A 16,444-nucleotide genomic window follows, 5' to 3' on the forward strand; every position below is an offset into this window, starting at 1 on the left:
TGATATATGCATGTATGATAGTACAACACTGATGTATGAAGTCATCAGCCAGGTATGATCACGGTCGTGGTATTGATGGTAGTCTGAAGACCTCGATGCATTACAGATTTTTTTGATGGTCCCAAAATAGGTACCAGGAATATTTACCACTGGCCATGTCATTTGCGATGCGGCCAATTTTCAATTTGATAACAGGATAATTAGATTTAAAAAAATATAAAAAACATCTACGTATCGACAACCAGTTTTGGTTCCACGTATCAGTCACAATAAGAGATCATCTTGAAAATAAAATGGTTGTCATAGTTTGGCCACTATCTTTCAGTGGAGTGGTTTTTTTTTTCAGCAGATAGATCAAGAGCAGCATGCAAACTTTGTTGATAAAGCAGAGATTTTGGCTGCCTATTCGAGACCAAAATACTTGCCTTACTCAATACCAAAAATATGTTATTAAGGATTGTTAGAAATTTAAAATTTCACCAATTTGACTTTCATTAGACTTGAATAGACTAGAAATAACTTAAACGGGTTTAGCTCATAGATGGATCAATTCTCTTCAAGTCTCTCACAAGTTTTGGAAATGCCGAATTTTCTATCTTTCGGAAAAATCGATAATTTGATAACTTTCATGAACAAATAATTGCATCAAATGATGTGTTTGAATCAGTGGCGTAGCAACGGGGAGGGTTTTAGACAAAAAGTAGGGATTATGTGTGTCCAGTTTCCCCAATTGATAAATTTGAAGATGAGTTGGCCCCCAAAAGATCATAAAAATGGGATCAAGTTTCCCCAAATTCTAAAATTGCATCAATCCGCCATTAGTTACCTACATTACATAAAACTGAAATCAAGCATAAAACATTTTTCAAGTCAAAAATATCCTCAGATCACCTTGCCGGCCAATATATAGTTGACTTCACTTATCGATTGCAAAAATTAAAACAAATATGTTTGCTCTCATGGCGTAACATCCTTCCAGTATTGACCCACAAACAAACCAACTCGAGACTTGGGAAAACGGATCTTCCAGTTTAAAAAAGCCGGTAATGCATAAAACTTGTTTGTAAACAAAACATTTCTTCCGTCATAATTTCTCCACTTTACATCATATTTAAGCTGATTGTCGGGTTGCGCTGGTCGGTCGAGAAATGGGGACACCGACCGGCGTAGAAACGCACATACTCCACGAAGCCATTCCTCTTCAACCACAATAAACACATAATCGATAACACTAGACCCATCCGATCCGACCGCCTCTCGATAAACGGTCGCTCCGAGTGAAGTAACGATCATTGACATTGTCAGCATGATGGTTAATTCAAATCACGTTCTGGCTTTCTTCCATTTTCTAACTACACCTGGAAGAATGGGAGGGTAGCGCCAAGCGCATACTAGCTTTGCATAATTACTGTCGTTTTATCTGTGGACATCGATTGGAAGAACATCGAAACAAGTCATTATTGAGTAACAAGGAGGTGATGACGAACTGAGGACGCAATACCGTTGCTGGCTGATGATCATAATTTCACCTTTCTCCGTTGTCGCAGGCACGCGCGCATCCAGTCTATCCCCTATAAAAGTGGCAGTTGGCGACATTAGTTTAGCTATTTATCGGCAATTCCTGGGACGCTACGGTTGAGCAAGTGATCAGTGAGTTTCGGTTCCACAGTGTCAATCGATCGAGTGAAAATGGCGGCTAATATCAAGTGTAAAGTGCTGATTTGTGTGCTTCTGGGCTTGTGTGGATTCGCGGGATTCGTTGATTCCCAGATTCCAGGACTGGGAGGATGTCCGGATTATGTGCCGATAACCAAATTCGACAGAAATAAGTTTTTAGGCACCTGGTATGAGGTGGAGCGATACTTCACTGTTAGTGAAGTGGCAACGAAGTGCGTGTCGGCGACTTATGAGTTGATGCCTGATGGGAAAATCTACGTGCGAAATGCGTTAACCAATCGATTGTGAGTAATAATTAGGTGCCTTAGCTTAGTATTAATCTTGAAAAGGAGACTATAAAAATGTTCCATATTTTGAACTATACGTAGTGCTGGTAATTGTCGAAATCACAAACGAGAGTGAAGTAGGATCTTAAGGATTTTAAAATTTTCTACATCTATTCTTTGTTCGCTCCTATCAAAATTGGCCTTCTTTTCATGAATTGTTAGTTTTAACCGTTGACTTCCGTTATCAAGATGAAAGATCTGAAACTGCATCTATTTAGTGCAGATCACGATTTTACCAGATAGGACTAAATCATCAATGCACACCGATTACTGCTCAGGGATGGAAGAAGAAAATTAAACATGGATCAGTTGAAATTCACTGTCCAAGAAAAAGCAGCTCGATCAAACCTGGCGTGAGGTCCACCAAACGCTGCAGAAGCTGTGCAATATTTGCTGCTATTTGGAAAAGTGCAGCGATAAAAGCACAATTTTCTATTGGGGGGTCCCGTAGCGTAGTTGGCTACACGTTCGCCTTACAAGCGAATGGTCATGGGGTCGATTCCCAGCCCCTCCACCAAACCCTCGTCAGTCGTCGGATCCGTAGCCCATACGGTGGCGTTTGGGGTACGCGCCTTACCGGTCACGGCTGCCTAATGACAACTGACAACTTGTTCTTCTCGGAGACATTCCTCCAACGTTACCCGAATAAATGGCAATTGCCAAACCGAACAATGCAACGATCCTTGGATGAACGGCATGGACAAACGGACACAATGGACTCACGATAAGATGGACTGGCAACGACAACAATAAAATGAGTAATGGTAATCTAAAAATAGATTCTGTGTGGATTCTGTACAGCAGAATACCACAGTAGATCTCGGCACAGTAGCGGTTAAGTAACACAGAGTGCCTATCAAATAAAGAAGGAAATAAAAAAACTTCTTCTATTTCTCTATTAAGGCTTCACCACCATGAACTTATGGGTCTGCCTCTGCTGCGATGTCCTGCTGGGGTCCAGTCTAATGCTTGTTTGCAGATTTCGTTTCCGCCCCTACGTAAAGTGTGGCCCCAAGTCTGATCCCGAATTGCTATTGATATCGGCATCTGGTTACAATGACGATAGAGCTCGTTGTTTGAGATCCAGTTGTGAGGCCACTAGACACGAAATATGTGTCGCAGGGCGCAGGCATCTGTTGATGAACACCTGCAGACGTTGAAGCGTACACAGATAGCAAAAAATGTTGAAATTTACACGAAAGTAATGCACAAAAAGGGAATGCCAAAAAGAGCGAAAATTTCAACAATATTATTACCTGAATGTATGCAATTTCTATTGCATTATGTCACTATTTATACAATTTAGTGCATAATGCTATAGAAATTGCATACATTTAGGGCGAATTTGTGGCCAAAAATCCATGAACACCCAGAATAGTGTAATTTTCCACGTCTATTTTTTTTACGCACTGATTAATTTTCATTATTTTTTGACGTAAACTACGTCTAAGGGGAAGACTCTGATAAAGGGTGTAAAACGGAAATTTCCAAATTCGAGGCCGTCACGAAATTAGGATAGATTTCAAACGCTAATAGCTCCTTTATCTTTCAATGGATTTTCGAGATTTTATTATCAATCGAATCGGTAACTCTCCAGCAAGCCCATTGGAACTATTGGTTATCAACGTAAAAACATTTAAAAATCCAAATCTTTAAAAACCCAGTAAAATTTCGCAGTTTCGTTACGACCGCCGTCTGCAGTTGGTTCTTGCGCTCTACTTTTGTGCGGTGATTCGCACAAAAGTACAAAAATAGAACCAGAGCAGTGACCGTGGTCGGAGCAAAAAAGTAGTGTTTATGAAAAGTGCTAGATGCTGGACATGTTCATGTAAGCAAGAGGTGAATATTAAAATTGATTATCAGCTTTAAACAAGGTTACACTCTAAATTTTTGACGGATATTGAGTTAAATTTCTGTGGAGAACAATGCAATTTTACTCAGTTATTGAGTAGGTGAAAGTTAGCGTGTATCCTACTATTTAGGCAGCATCCCTTTAAAATAACACTTCAAAAGCATTTAATTGCCATTTAATAGGCAATTAACTATGAAATGCATTAATCACTCTAAGGGCCAATTTCTTCACCTCCGCTTAACTCTTAAGCGGTGCTTACCCATACGCTTAAACCTGGCCCTAAGTCGAATAACAATCGGAGAAAGGCATCATCACCACTGCGGAATAATAAATTTGGGGTTTTTAAATGAAAATTTTAAATTGTCATATCCAACCATTTTCATACATAGTGAGTTACGCCAATTTTGTTCGAAACATAAATGAATTGGTGTGCGATCGAACATGATTTGCGGAAAAACTACACATTACACGCGGCAAAACGTTTAACAAAACAAACCTCGCTACCTCACGACCCCATAAAACCAACATCCCAATGGTTGTAATTTGACTAAGCACGCACGCGCGGTTTGTATGAGAATTACTATTACTTATGGATCCTGTACACCTCCGGTGGTGCAAAGGGCCGACTTGAAAGATCTCCATCCTGAGCGTTGCCCGGCTATCGCTTTAACCTGTTGCCAGGTTAGATTTCGGTCGACTTCTTTTATTTCTTTATTGAGGCTTCGCCGCCATGAGCCTCTGGGTCTGCCTCTGCTGCGATGTCCCGCTGGGTTCCAGTCTAATGCTTGTTTACAGATTTCGTTTCCGCCCCTACGTAGAGTGTGGCCGACCCAGCCCCACTTCCGATCCCGAATTTCTGTTGCTATCGGCCTCTGGTGACAACGACGATGGAGCTGGTTGTTTGAGATCGAGTTGTGAGGCCACCAGGCCTGAATTATATACCGCAGGCATCTGTTAATGAACACCTGCAGCCGTTGAGTGTTCTCCTTTGATACACACCATGTTTCACTAGCGTATAACAGCACAGATTTAACGTTAGAGTTGAAAATTCGTATTTTGGTGCGTTCACTTATCTGCCTGTTTTTCCAGATATTTCTTAAACTCGCAAAGGCAGCCCTTGCTTTCTTGATTCGTGCGCCTATGTCAATCTTGGTACCGCTGTCTGATGCCATTTGGCTACCAAGATATTGGAACCTTTCAACATTCTCCACTGGTTGCCCGGCTACTGTGAAACTGGAAGGGGTCACCGTGTTTACATTCAACGATTTGGTTTTGTTGACGTTTATGACTAAACCTGCCGAAGGGAGCGCTCGGCAAGGTCGTTGAGCTTACTCTGCATATCAGAGCGCCGTTGCGCGAGGAGTGCAACGTCATCAGCCAATTCGAAGTCGTTTAGGTGGTCCATGGTTATAGGCTGGCATAACAGCCCGCAGTTCGGTTCACGGTCAATCGCATCTATCAGAATCTCGTCGATTACGATGAGGAACAGTAACGGTGATAGAATACATCCTTGCCTCACACCAGATACGACCCGGATAGGGTCGGACAGGACCCCATTGTGCAGCACTCTACACGAAAAGGCCTCGTAATGTGCTTCGATGATTTTCTCAGGAACCCCCTTGCGTCACATATTCTCGTGATTGAGAAAGTCAAAAGATTTTTCGTAGTCAATGAATAGGGGAAGAGGTGGTAAAATGAACAGGGGTGGTAATATGAACAGTTGGCTATATTTATATTAAACCACTATTTAGGCGTATGTTAATCATGCACACATTTTCCTCGAAACAAAATAAAGTACCTAAGCTAATATTTTGGTTTTGAGACCGAACGAATAGCTATTACTATCCAAAATATCAAAAGAGGCCGTACAAATTGGGTCTGATGTAATTTTTTACCATTTTTCCGCAAGCTTTAATTCTTAATAAATTCATAATAACATTTATTTAAACCAGTTCTAACCACAGCGGCAAATAGGACAACCTTCACAAAGATGTTGCAGGGGTAAATAGTAAAATTATTGGTTTGCATAGTTAGAGGAAGAGTTATTTATCACAAGGCACGTATGGGGGTAAAATGAACACTTGTATCAAATTTTCACAAATTTATGGTAAAAGTTGTGCGATTGTGAAGCGGAAGTTCAAGAATCAAACCATATCAAATAACCAAGAAAAAACTTTGAATATGTAAATTTAGTTAAAAAATAATTGATATTTTAAAACTTTTTAACTTCTTTTTATTATTTTCATAATTAAGAGCTTTTCAAAAGTTATACCAGATTTTTCAAAAGGCTCTCGTAATCTCAATTAGTTGTATATACAGTGCCAGAGTAAAAAAAAAAATTAAATGTTTCAAAAGGGTTTAAGAAGCGATGTTCATTTTACCACCAGGCAGTGTTCATTTTACCCGCACTATTTTTGTACATACGAAATTTCGATGTTTTTTATTTCGATGAAAAACTATATAAAACAATGTTTATTAGCGAAAAAAAGGTTCAGTGCAATAAGAATATGAGTTAAATTGCTGAACCAAGTGGTAAAACTAGCAAATTATCCTCGTTTTATGATTGAATTCAGCGCAAGTCCTTAACGTGTTCATTTTACCACCTGTTCCCCTACCAAGTAAAGGGACTCTTAGAATTCGTTGACCTGCTCCAGAATGATTCGGAGCGTGACAATATGGTCTACACAGGATCTTCCGGCACGGAATCCGGCCTGCTGCCGCCGGAGAGTCGCATCGATCTTCTCCTGAATCCGGGACAGGATAATTTTGCATAGAACTTTGAGAACGGTACACAGCTACATAATGCCTCGCAAGTTACCGCCTACAGTCAGGTCAATCTTTTTGGGTACCTTCACTAAGATACCTTGCATCCAGTCGACCGGGAAAGTTGCGGTGTCCCAGATATTACGAAATAAACGATGCAGTAGTTGAGCGGATGTCATGGGGTCAGCTTTGAGCATCTCGGCTGATATGCGATCGACACCTGGAGCTTTATTCGATTTAATGCTTTGGATGGCTGTTTGAATCTCTAGCAGTGATGGAGCTTCGGTATTGACGCGTGTTATACGTCGGATCCTAGGCAGATCATGCCGAGGTGGTGATGGCTGACACTTGGAAAAGTTGTTCGAAGTGCTCAAACCATCGTTTCAGCTGGTCAGTTGGGTCGGTCAATAACTGATCATTCGCGTTTTTCACAGGCATCGTTGCATTCATCTTCGTCCCGCTTAAGCGTCGTGAGAAATCGTAGAGGAGGCCAATGTCCCCGGTTGCGGCGGCTCTCTCTCCTTCGTCGGCCAGAGAGTCTGCCCACGCTCGCTTGTCCCATCGACATGATCGTTTTACTTCCTTCTCAAGAGCCGCGTATCGTTGACGGGCTAATACTTTGGCTCCTCTGGTTTTCGATCACTATCGCGGCTTTGGCTTCTCTTCGCTCCTCTATCTTTCTCCAGGTCTCATCGGTGATCCATTGTTTTATCTGGGTGCGTAGTTCGCTCAGATTGTTCTCGCTGGTGGCGATGAAGGCTTTCTTGATGGCGGTCCATTGGTCTTCCACACTGCCACCTTCCGGAATATCTGCAGCACGCGTCTCCAGTTCTTCAACGAAGGACCGTTTCACCGTGACATCTTCCAGTCGGCGTGTGTTGAATCGTCGTCCAACTCTTTCCTCCTGCCGACGAATCCGCGCAATGCGCAGGCGTATTTCTCCGATGAGGAGGTGATGATCAGACGCGATATCGGCACTAAGTTTATTCCGTACATCAAGAAGGCTCCATTTTCATTTTCGGCTGATGCAGATGTGGTCGATTTGATTTTCTGTAAAGCCGTCACGAGAGACCCACGTGACCTTGTGAACCGGTCGATGAGGGAAGAGTGATCCCCCGATCACCATGTCGTTATTACCACAAAATTCTGCGTACAGCTGTCCGTTTTCGCTCATTTATCCGAGACCATGGCATCCCATAATGCGCTCATGGTTCGAGTTGTCGGATCCGATCTTCGCATTGAAGTCGCCCAAACAGATCTTGATATCACCCCTCGGAATTCTATCTACGACGGCATTGAGTTGACTGTAGAAGCTCTCTTTGTCTTGCAGGTCGGCAGCATCGGTTGGCGCATAACATTGGATTATAGTAAGGTTTTGGACCCGTGTTCTAAATCTGGCAACGATTATCCTTTCACTTATAGGTTCCCACATCATAACCGCAGAGTGTGCCTAAGCGCTTAGTAGGAAGCCAACTCCGCGATGCCGGGGAGCATGTTCACCTCGTAAACCAGAGTATAGCAGAACTTGTCCCGACGCCGTTCTGTGTTCACCGGGATGGGGCTGCCATCTTGGGTATAGCTTCCGGGGAATAGCATTTCATACTCAGCCGCTGGATGACAGCACAGACGCTGTTGGAGCCGCACCTCCTTGGTGAACAGACGCTTGGTCAGTCGGGTAAAATTTGTTTAAAGTCCCACCCAACACCAGGACTAGGCGCTTTGAGCGGCACACGGTCGCTTTGATAGGGCCTGCTTGGGGACACATGCAGCTTTTTATAGAAGTTCAACAGAGCCTACTGTCGAACCCCACCACATCCTAGGCAGACCCCACAGGATGCACCCTCTCACTCTAGCTGATGTCAGAAGGACAACAGTGCCTAGGCTGCACTACCAGCTAAGTACGCAACCCTTAGCTGGCGGTCAATTGTCATCGGAAGACCCGTGGAAGCGTGAGTATTGGAACTTGTGAGGACCAGAGCTATGTTAGGCGCCCCTTCCCACCATTTCAACTCACCATTTCGAAGCCCTACCCACAATCCCACTTTTATTTAACCTCAAGTGGAGATTGAATAAGAGTAGCCGACTATCTCGGAGAAGCAAAATGTCAACTAAGCCATAGCTCCCGTAGCGCAGTAAGGGCTCAATACTGTGATGGGTGCCCTGATACTTCACAGGCTCCGTTAGCGGTTAGGTTCTTTTTGGATCCCCCTAACCATCCATTCATAGGCACAGTAAGCATAAAGCCGCGTCACATCGAGAATTAGGAGTTAGTTTCGTCGGGAATGCTGGAGCCGATTTACCGAAGAACTCCCTTCCGCCACCACCGGGTAGTAATCCGAGCTGAGCTCTTGGTAGACAATCAGCTGCGAGATGTGGTCGTTCATGTTTGTTAGAGGTCGATTGTTACATGGACTCCTGACCGACTCAGCCGAGTGAAGGAATCCGGACTGAGGATCGAGTAGTGGTTTCGATTTACCATGACTGATGCCTCAGGCTGTTTGGATGTTTGGCATTCAGGTCGTCGGCAATGATGTACTGACCATACCTTCCTATTAGCTTTGACGATGTCCACGATGCAGGGCAGCCGATGAAGCATTGCCGACTTTTGCTAGAGTTAGGCAATACTGATGGCCTCGATGACAGTTACTGTTCTAGCGAAGAACGATTGCCACACCACCTCTTTTGGTCAGCCGAGTCTCACGATGTCCGGGATGATGACGTTAACCTCCGGTTTTGGGTGCGTTTCGGCGATGAACGCCATGTCTATTTACCGCTGCCGCTGCCAGTCGCCTGTGCGGTTGTAATGGTGGGATGATTGGAATCAAGATGAATACACAGCTAGGTGTTTCAACTTGCCCAATATATGGACGAGAAGAAGGCGGGGGTGAAAAATTCATTTTCGGTGCAAAACATAAACAAACCGGCTGGCTTTCCCATACTAAAATCCAAGATGGCTGAATCGTGAATTTGGCAGATTGGAACACCTAGTGGTGTATTCATCTTGATTGGAATCGCTCGACGGAGAACCGGGATGGCCGGATAGTTCACCTCGTTGAATGCAGAAGCACGGTTCTTCTTCGGTAGGGATCCATGCTCTAGAGGACTGGGATCAGGTGGACGAAACGAACGAGAAAACGAAAACCATACTTGAAAATTTCGAGAAAAAAACTTCGACCGTCCGTGCTGCTGTCTCTAACTGAACTGACTTTTTGAAGCATTTGATGATTCTCAACCACGATTCATAATTATTTATTTAGTTTTCTCAGACTAAGGCCGGAATGGTCTGTGCAGTGCATAAAAGTCTTCTGCATTCAACTCGGTCCATAGCTGCATGTCGCCAACCCACAGCCTGCGGAAGGTCCGCAAATAATCTTCCACCTGATCGATCCACCTTGCTCGCTGCGCACCTTGCCTTCTTGTTCCCGTCGGATCGTTGTCGAGAACCATTCATTTCATTTATTTAGTTAACATCTAAACAGATAACACTGAATCAACAATTTGTCGAGAACCATTTTCCCCGGATTACTGTTCGACTACGTGCCCGGCCCACCGCAATCTTCCGATTTTCGCGGTGTGAGCGATGGATGGTTCTTCCAGCAGCTGATGCAACTTATGGTTCACTCGCCACCTCCACGTACCGTCCGCCATCTGCACCCCACCATAGATGGTACGCTGCACTTTCCTTTCGAAAACTCCCAGTGCGCGTTGGTCCTCCACGTGCATCGTTCAGATCTCGTGTCCGTAGAGAACTACCGGTCTAATGAGCGTTTTGTAGATAGTTGGTTTGGTACGGCGGCGAACTCTATTCAACCGGAGCGTCACAAGCATTGTCCAGGTCTTGTGTCTGTAGATGACTACCGGTCTAATGAGCGTTTTGTAGAAATTCAGTTTGGTATGGTGGCGATCGGAGCATTCTGCGGAATTCAAAGTACGATTTCATGCCATGATGCGTCTCCGAAACTCGCTTCACTTACTTATGGTCCAGTACACCTCCCATCTCCATCCTGAGCGATGTCCAGCTATCGCTTTAACCTATTGCCAGGTTAGATTTCGGGCTGTCGGGGCCGAGCGAATATACTTAGGACATCCGTCGAATATCTGAATTGTCATGGGATGTGTACTCACAAGTATGCTCTGACAGAACGAGTAGCTCTAGTGATACATAGAAGATGTACCCAATATTCGAATTAGTATCGTCTCGTTCTGTCAATCGAGTTCATATTCATGTGCTAATAGACTAACGCAAAATGAACTCCCCCAAGAAATTATGACGTTTGAGCGGGTCGCATAATGAACGCAAAATGAACTTTTGTTCGAGAAGACGACCCGCTCAAATGTCAAAATCCATCGGGTGAGTGAATTTGATGAACTCCTGCACAGGTCTATGGGCGCCTATTATTCGAACGCCGATTGCTTCGATTTAGAAATTCAAATCTCATTCAAATAATTCATGCTTTCATTTCGTATCTCCGATTATTATTTCAACACAATCCGCTACTACCACACGGGCAACTTCTTCTATTTCTCTATTGAGGCTTCACCACCATGAACTTATAAATCTGCCTCTGCTGCGATGTCCCGCTGGGGTCCAGTTTAATGCTTGTTTGCAGATTTCGTTTCCGCCCCTACGTAAAGTGTGGCCCAAAGTCTGATACCAAATTGCTGTTGATATCGGCCTCTGGTTACAACGACGATAGAGCTCGTTGTTTGAGATCCATTTGTGAGGCCAACAGTCACGAAATATGTGCCGCAGGGCGCAGGCATCTGTTGATGAACACCTGCAGACGTTGAAGCGCACACAGATAGGAAAAAATGCTGAAATTTACACGAATGTAATGCACAAAAAGGGAATGCCAAAAAGAGCGTAAATTTTAACAATATTATTACCTGAATGTATGCAATTTCTATTGCATTATGTCACTATTTATACAATTTAGTGCATAATGCTATAGAAATCGCATACATTTAGGGCGAATTTGTGGTCAAAAATCCATGAACGCCCAGAATAGTGTAATTTTCCACGTCTATATTTTTTACGCACTGATTAATTTTCATTATTTTTTTCTGTGTGGCACAGATTTCACATTAGAGTTGAAAATTGTCAGGCGTGGGAGTGCTAAATACCAGATTCGTCCAATTAACGTTTGAATCTGAATTGTATACAATAGCAGATAAGTAGTTATGAAAATTTGGTATTGACCTTGATCATTTTTTCTAATGCTGTTCTTATATTACGTATTAAAATTTGACAATTTTAGACCCTAATCCTTCTCACCATAACACTTTATGTGAGTCTACTTCTACGACCAGTATGAAAAAAAGGGGCGAAATTCACCCTAAAGTAAAAACACGCACATAATTTGACGATTGATGTCATTTGTTTCTCATGCTGGGATGATTACATTAGCGAGAAGTCAACAAAAGTACTCAGAGACTTGGCCAAACAGACTTTCTCTCAGGCAACTGATTGGATAATTAGGTATAACAGCTCCAATTCACTCTGAAAAATCAACAAAACAAAACACACGACATGCGCATTGCCGATAACGAAAATGAAAGAAGATCGTCTGAGCCTCTCGAAATGCAATGCTGATATTGAGGGACAGTATCTCAACATAATGATGTGTTGAAAGCTATGACAAGCACCATTGCTGCTGAGCTGCATGTTGAATATTTGCTCTTGATCCACATTGTTTGAAATCAATTATATTAAATTTCATGAGAAAAATTCGCAGAGAAATGTTCCGCTCCTCAAGGAATTCGAATCTATTACACAGTTCGGTAGATCAAAAACGTATTCTGACCCTTTCGATACTCTATCCACCCACTTTCTCCATACAATTACGAAATAGTTAAATCACGGTGCTTCATTTACCGTTATTATGAAAAAAAATATACCATTCAAACGGTAGGCTTCATTCGATTCCTACTATAATTCTACGGTTCTGGACAAATTTTTAAAAAAATCGTTGGTGAGATTTTCAAGTTATGCCGTTTTTAAAGTTTTGACGAAAAACGCATTGAAAATTAAATTAAAATCTTTAGCACAACGTACTAACATGAATCATGTGTTGTACAAAATCAATTAAACCTATATATTCATAAAAACAATGAGCATTTACTTTGAAGCAAACTAGCTGACGAACGGGTTTGACAGATTTGTTTTCTCATCAATTGATTCGTCTTGGGATCAAAGAGTTGATGAACATGACAAGAAAAGTTGAAAAAATGTTGAAACACAATATCAACGCAAATAGTAAAGAAACCACAACGCGATTGCACGAAAATTGATCTAGAGTGCGGCGTCGCAATCAAGTTTGTAAGTGACATTTTGAATACAAGTGTAAATTAGCCTAATTAGTGTAAATTTACCTCTGAACTAATAAGGTAACGACAGCAATAAGTATGGACAGCCACGAGTTTAACCGAAAAAAAGTGTGTATACTATGTCTTTCCAATAATAAAAATGTTAGACCGATTTCTAGAAGTGTAAGAACAGTTATTCAAGAAAAAAATTTGCAAGATATCGATGAGCGAAAGTGGTACTACCCGACATCAATATGTACCTCCTGCCGTGTGATGTGCACTGTTCCCAGTGAAACGTGGGCAAGACAACACTTGTATAAGTACAAATACGACTATAAACAGGTGACCAGGTGTGTCAGTATCTGCCACTGTGAAGTATGCAGTGCATCTAAGTTTGTGAAAGGAAGAAACCTGCCAGGAGTCACTCCCAAGAAATTCAAGCCAGGCCGTCCGAAGAAAGTGCTGTCAGATACGATTAAGGTGGTTCGAATCTGCAAAGTTTGTTTAACGGAAATAGGGCGAGGAAGAAAGCATGGATGCAATTCTTCTCGGCGAACAGAAAACTTATCAATAATGTTGAAGGAAAAGAATTCTTCACAAAAATTAGCGGAAGCAGCAGTGTCTGAATTTCTAGCGGAAAAAGTGTCATCTTCCGGTATAAATTGCGTTTTATTTGAATTTTATTCAACTTCTTTCTATTCTATTTTATTTCTACTTTATACCTAGGATCCAACAATATTCGTCTTTCTAATCGTCGTGGTAAGCAGTCAGTATACCATAAAACATCACCCGTCACAACATCAAATGATCAGAACAAAATTAGCTCGAAAAACATGTTCAAGTTGAAGATCTCAAACTCCTTAAGCATGCGGAAAACTCTGGGTAACGAATCATATTGATTTAAACAACATATTTTTCATAGATCTTTGTTTCAGGCATTATGAAGGGTCTGAAACATTCAGGGATAAAAGTTGAAGCAGGAACTAAAGTTAAGCTTTGGAAAATGAACTCGGAATTATGTAATTTTTTCAGTATCATAGAGCTTGGTGATGTTTCTGGAGGTAACAATTTGCAAACCCAATAATGTGAACGCTCTTTAAATACAATTTTGATCATTATAGCCGAGACCACAAACCTTGGTCAATACGCCTTTACACCGGTAATATATTGTAACAATGTGGCCGGCTTGATTGAGCATGTGAAGAAATCCAGGGAAGGCAATGAAGAGCATGGACACTACATCAAACTCGGCATCGATGGTGGTGGTGGATTCCTGAAAGTTACCCTATCCATCCTATCAAGAGACCCTCCTCCAGCTCGTTCCTCGAACTCCTTCAAAGATAGTGGTGTTAAGCGGTTGCATATCATTGCATTTGCTCCGAATCTCCCGGAGAAGTACGAATACATTTCGTTAATTTGGAATAACCTTTTAAATCTGAACGCTTTGGAGTACACTGTCGCCGGCGATTTAAAAATAATAAACGTTATCGTAGGAATCATGGCGCACTCTTCATCCTATCCATGTCCGTACTGCGAAATAGCAAAGAAAGACCTGGCAGTACAAGCTGGAATACTGGAAGCTGGATTTGAAGATTTGGAAGAAGATTTGAACAAGTTCATAGAATGTTGGGAAGAACTGAACCTTCCAAAATCATCAAAATACCACATAACAAAATTCCACGTAAAAGATTTCTGCCATATTACTGGTCGCGGCTTGGGCTGGCATAATGAGCAGGCGTCGGAATCTGTGCATAGCGATTTTAAACTAACCCGGGAGCGATACAAAACAGTACAAACATCGAAGGTGTATAAATCTCATATTTTACGCGCAGTTGTAGATTACAACAGTGGCCATCTGTAGTAATTATTTGAATTTTGCATTGATAAACACAGAAATAAATGAAAAGAAAACTAAAAAAAGTATTTTTGATTTGATAATAACATAATTGCCTTCCTTAGTCGTGCGGTAAGATGCGCGGCTACAAATCCAGACCATGCTGAAGGTGGCTGGACTCATTCCCGCTCAGGTCCAGGTAATAATAACCTTGGAATTGTTTTATTAACCCAGATGTGAGGCGGCAATGTCCCAGTAGGGGATGAAAAGCCAACAACAAGAAGAAGGCAATCGAAGAATTAAGGGTACTGATTGTTACACTATTCGGTCTATTTGATAAGCTGTTCGAAAATTGAAGCATTTATTTATTGTTGGTTTCACGTAACTACATCAGCTCAAGGATTCACCACCCTGTTTTTGGTCCTTCATAAAGTAGATTTAACAACTTGAATCTACATGCAGAATTAGAATACTGCTTGGATGTTTGTAAACTTAGAACTTAGAACATCTATATAAATGAGAACTAAAACATTTAGTTGATTTTCAATGCGTTTTTCGTCAAAAACTTAAAAACGGCATAACTTGAAAATCTCACCAACGATTTTTTTAAAAATTTGTCCAGAACCGTAGAATTATAGTAGGAATCGAATGGAGCCTACCGTTTGAATGGTATATTTTTTTTCATAATAACGGTAAATGAAGCACCGTGTAAATGTTATACATATCTTTATTTCTGAATTTCTAATTCCAGCAACAACGTTGAGCGCATAATTTCCGGTGTTATGGTACCTCCGGGAAAATCCAAAGACGGCAAATATACTGTCCTTTATCAATCATTCCCATACAACTACAACGCTTCCTTCATGATCTTGGACACCGACTACACCAATTTTGCCGTAATCTACTCTTGCAGTACAATTGGACCCGTTGGCCATACAGGTAAAACCAATTGAATAGAATGGCATTCCACCCTCAATATACTCTTCTCAATTCAATACAGTTTCTGCCTGGGTCTTGGCCCGAGAGCGACTTCCTGCGGGACCGGCCCTACAACGAGCCTACGGAGTGTTGGACAAGTATCGCATCAACCGTGCCTTCTTCGTCAAGACCATGCAGGATGACTGCGTCATCAGGGCACCACCCCAGCCAGCCATCGATCCGACCGAACCGAGCACAATTTCCCGTAATCGAGATCACCTCCCGAGCGATGACCTAATCAAGACGGAAGAACAGCTTGTCCAGTTGCGGAACGATATCTTTTCCGTTCCGGACGTACAGCACCATGACATACAAATTGATCCGCTCGACACCGACGACAATGAGTGATGCAGTCCCTGCCTAGTGATTTAAATATTTATTTTTAAAATTAAAAAAGCTGCGTTTGAACCAGTTCTGCATAATTGCGATGACCGACCAAGACGAGCCTCCATATGTGGATCAGGGTGCCAAAGAAAATGCCAATATGCGTATATGTAAAAGAATGTTTACTTTTTAGGGAATATTATTTTTCATTGGTTGAACATATTTTGTATCTGCATATTTGTACCTATGTAGCCTTTTGGTAACTTAAATAAAAGTTGTAATTTATGTCATAATTATTGTTGAAAATAGTGACCCAGCATGGATCCACGGTGAGAAGATTCTAAACATCCACAGATCTATCTTGTTTCAACAAACCAACAATTG

General features: G+C 42.0%; 2 protein-coding genes across 2 annotated transcripts; both read left to right on the forward strand.

Moving 5' to 3' along the window:
* The first annotated feature begins 1,588 nt into the window (after positions 1 to 1,588).
* Positions 1,589 to 16,144, forward strand: LOC134213513 (apolipoprotein D-like). The gene is made up of 3 exons (XM_062692639.1): positions 1,589 to 1,961; positions 15,510 to 15,697; positions 15,759 to 16,144. Exons 1-3 carry the CDS (start codon positions 1,690 to 1,692, stop codon positions 16,082 to 16,084), a joined length of 786 nt encoding a protein of 261 aa, XP_062548623.1. The 5' UTR covers positions 1,589 to 1,689; the 3' UTR covers positions 16,085 to 16,144.
* Positions 13,085 to 15,484, forward strand: LOC134213511 (uncharacterized). Its single transcript, XM_062692638.1, has 4 exons — positions 13,085 to 13,579; positions 13,651 to 13,806; positions 13,860 to 13,985; positions 14,046 to 15,484. The coding sequence occupies exons 1-4, from the start codon at positions 13,198 to 13,200 to the stop codon at positions 14,783 to 14,785; spliced, it is 1,404 nt and encodes a 467-aa protein (XP_062548622.1). The 5' UTR covers positions 13,085 to 13,197; the 3' UTR covers positions 14,786 to 15,484.
* Positions 16,145 to 16,444: the final 300 nt, after the last annotated feature.

Source organism: Armigeres subalbatus, chromosome 2 (assembly GCF_024139115.2).
Source record: "Armigeres subalbatus isolate Guangzhou_Male chromosome 2, GZ_Asu_2, whole genome shotgun sequence".
Taxonomy (NCBI): Eukaryota; Metazoa; Arthropoda; class Insecta; order Diptera; family Culicidae; genus Armigeres; species Armigeres subalbatus.

What these genes read in the sequence shown, in the direction of transcription:
- LOC134213513 (XM_062692639.1), top strand. Translation starts at nt 1,690, where the DNA reads ATGGCGGCTAATATCAAGTGTAAAGTGCTGATTTGTGTGCTTCTGGGC. An exon ending in AATGCGTTAACCAATCGATT is followed by an intron (nt 1,962 to 15,509) that starts GTGAGTAATAAT and finishes TTCTAATTCCAG; the next exon opens with CAACAACGTTGAGCGCATAA. An exon ending in TGGACCCGTTGGCCATACAG is followed by an intron (nt 15,698 to 15,758) that starts GTAAAACCAATT and finishes AATTCAATACAG; the next exon opens with TTTCTGCCTGGGTCTTGGCC.
- LOC134213511 (XM_062692638.1), top strand. Translation starts at nt 13,198, where the DNA reads ATGTGCACTGTTCCCAGTGAAACGTGGGCAAGACAACACTTGTATAAG. An exon ending in AAGCATGCGGAAAACTCTGG is followed by an intron (nt 13,807 to 13,859) that starts GTAACGAATCAT and finishes TCTTTGTTTCAG; the next exon opens with GCATTATGAAGGGTCTGAAA. An exon ending in GCTTGGTGATGTTTCTGGAG is followed by an intron (nt 13,986 to 14,045) that starts GTAACAATTTGC and finishes TGATCATTATAG; the next exon opens with CCGAGACCACAAACCTTGGT.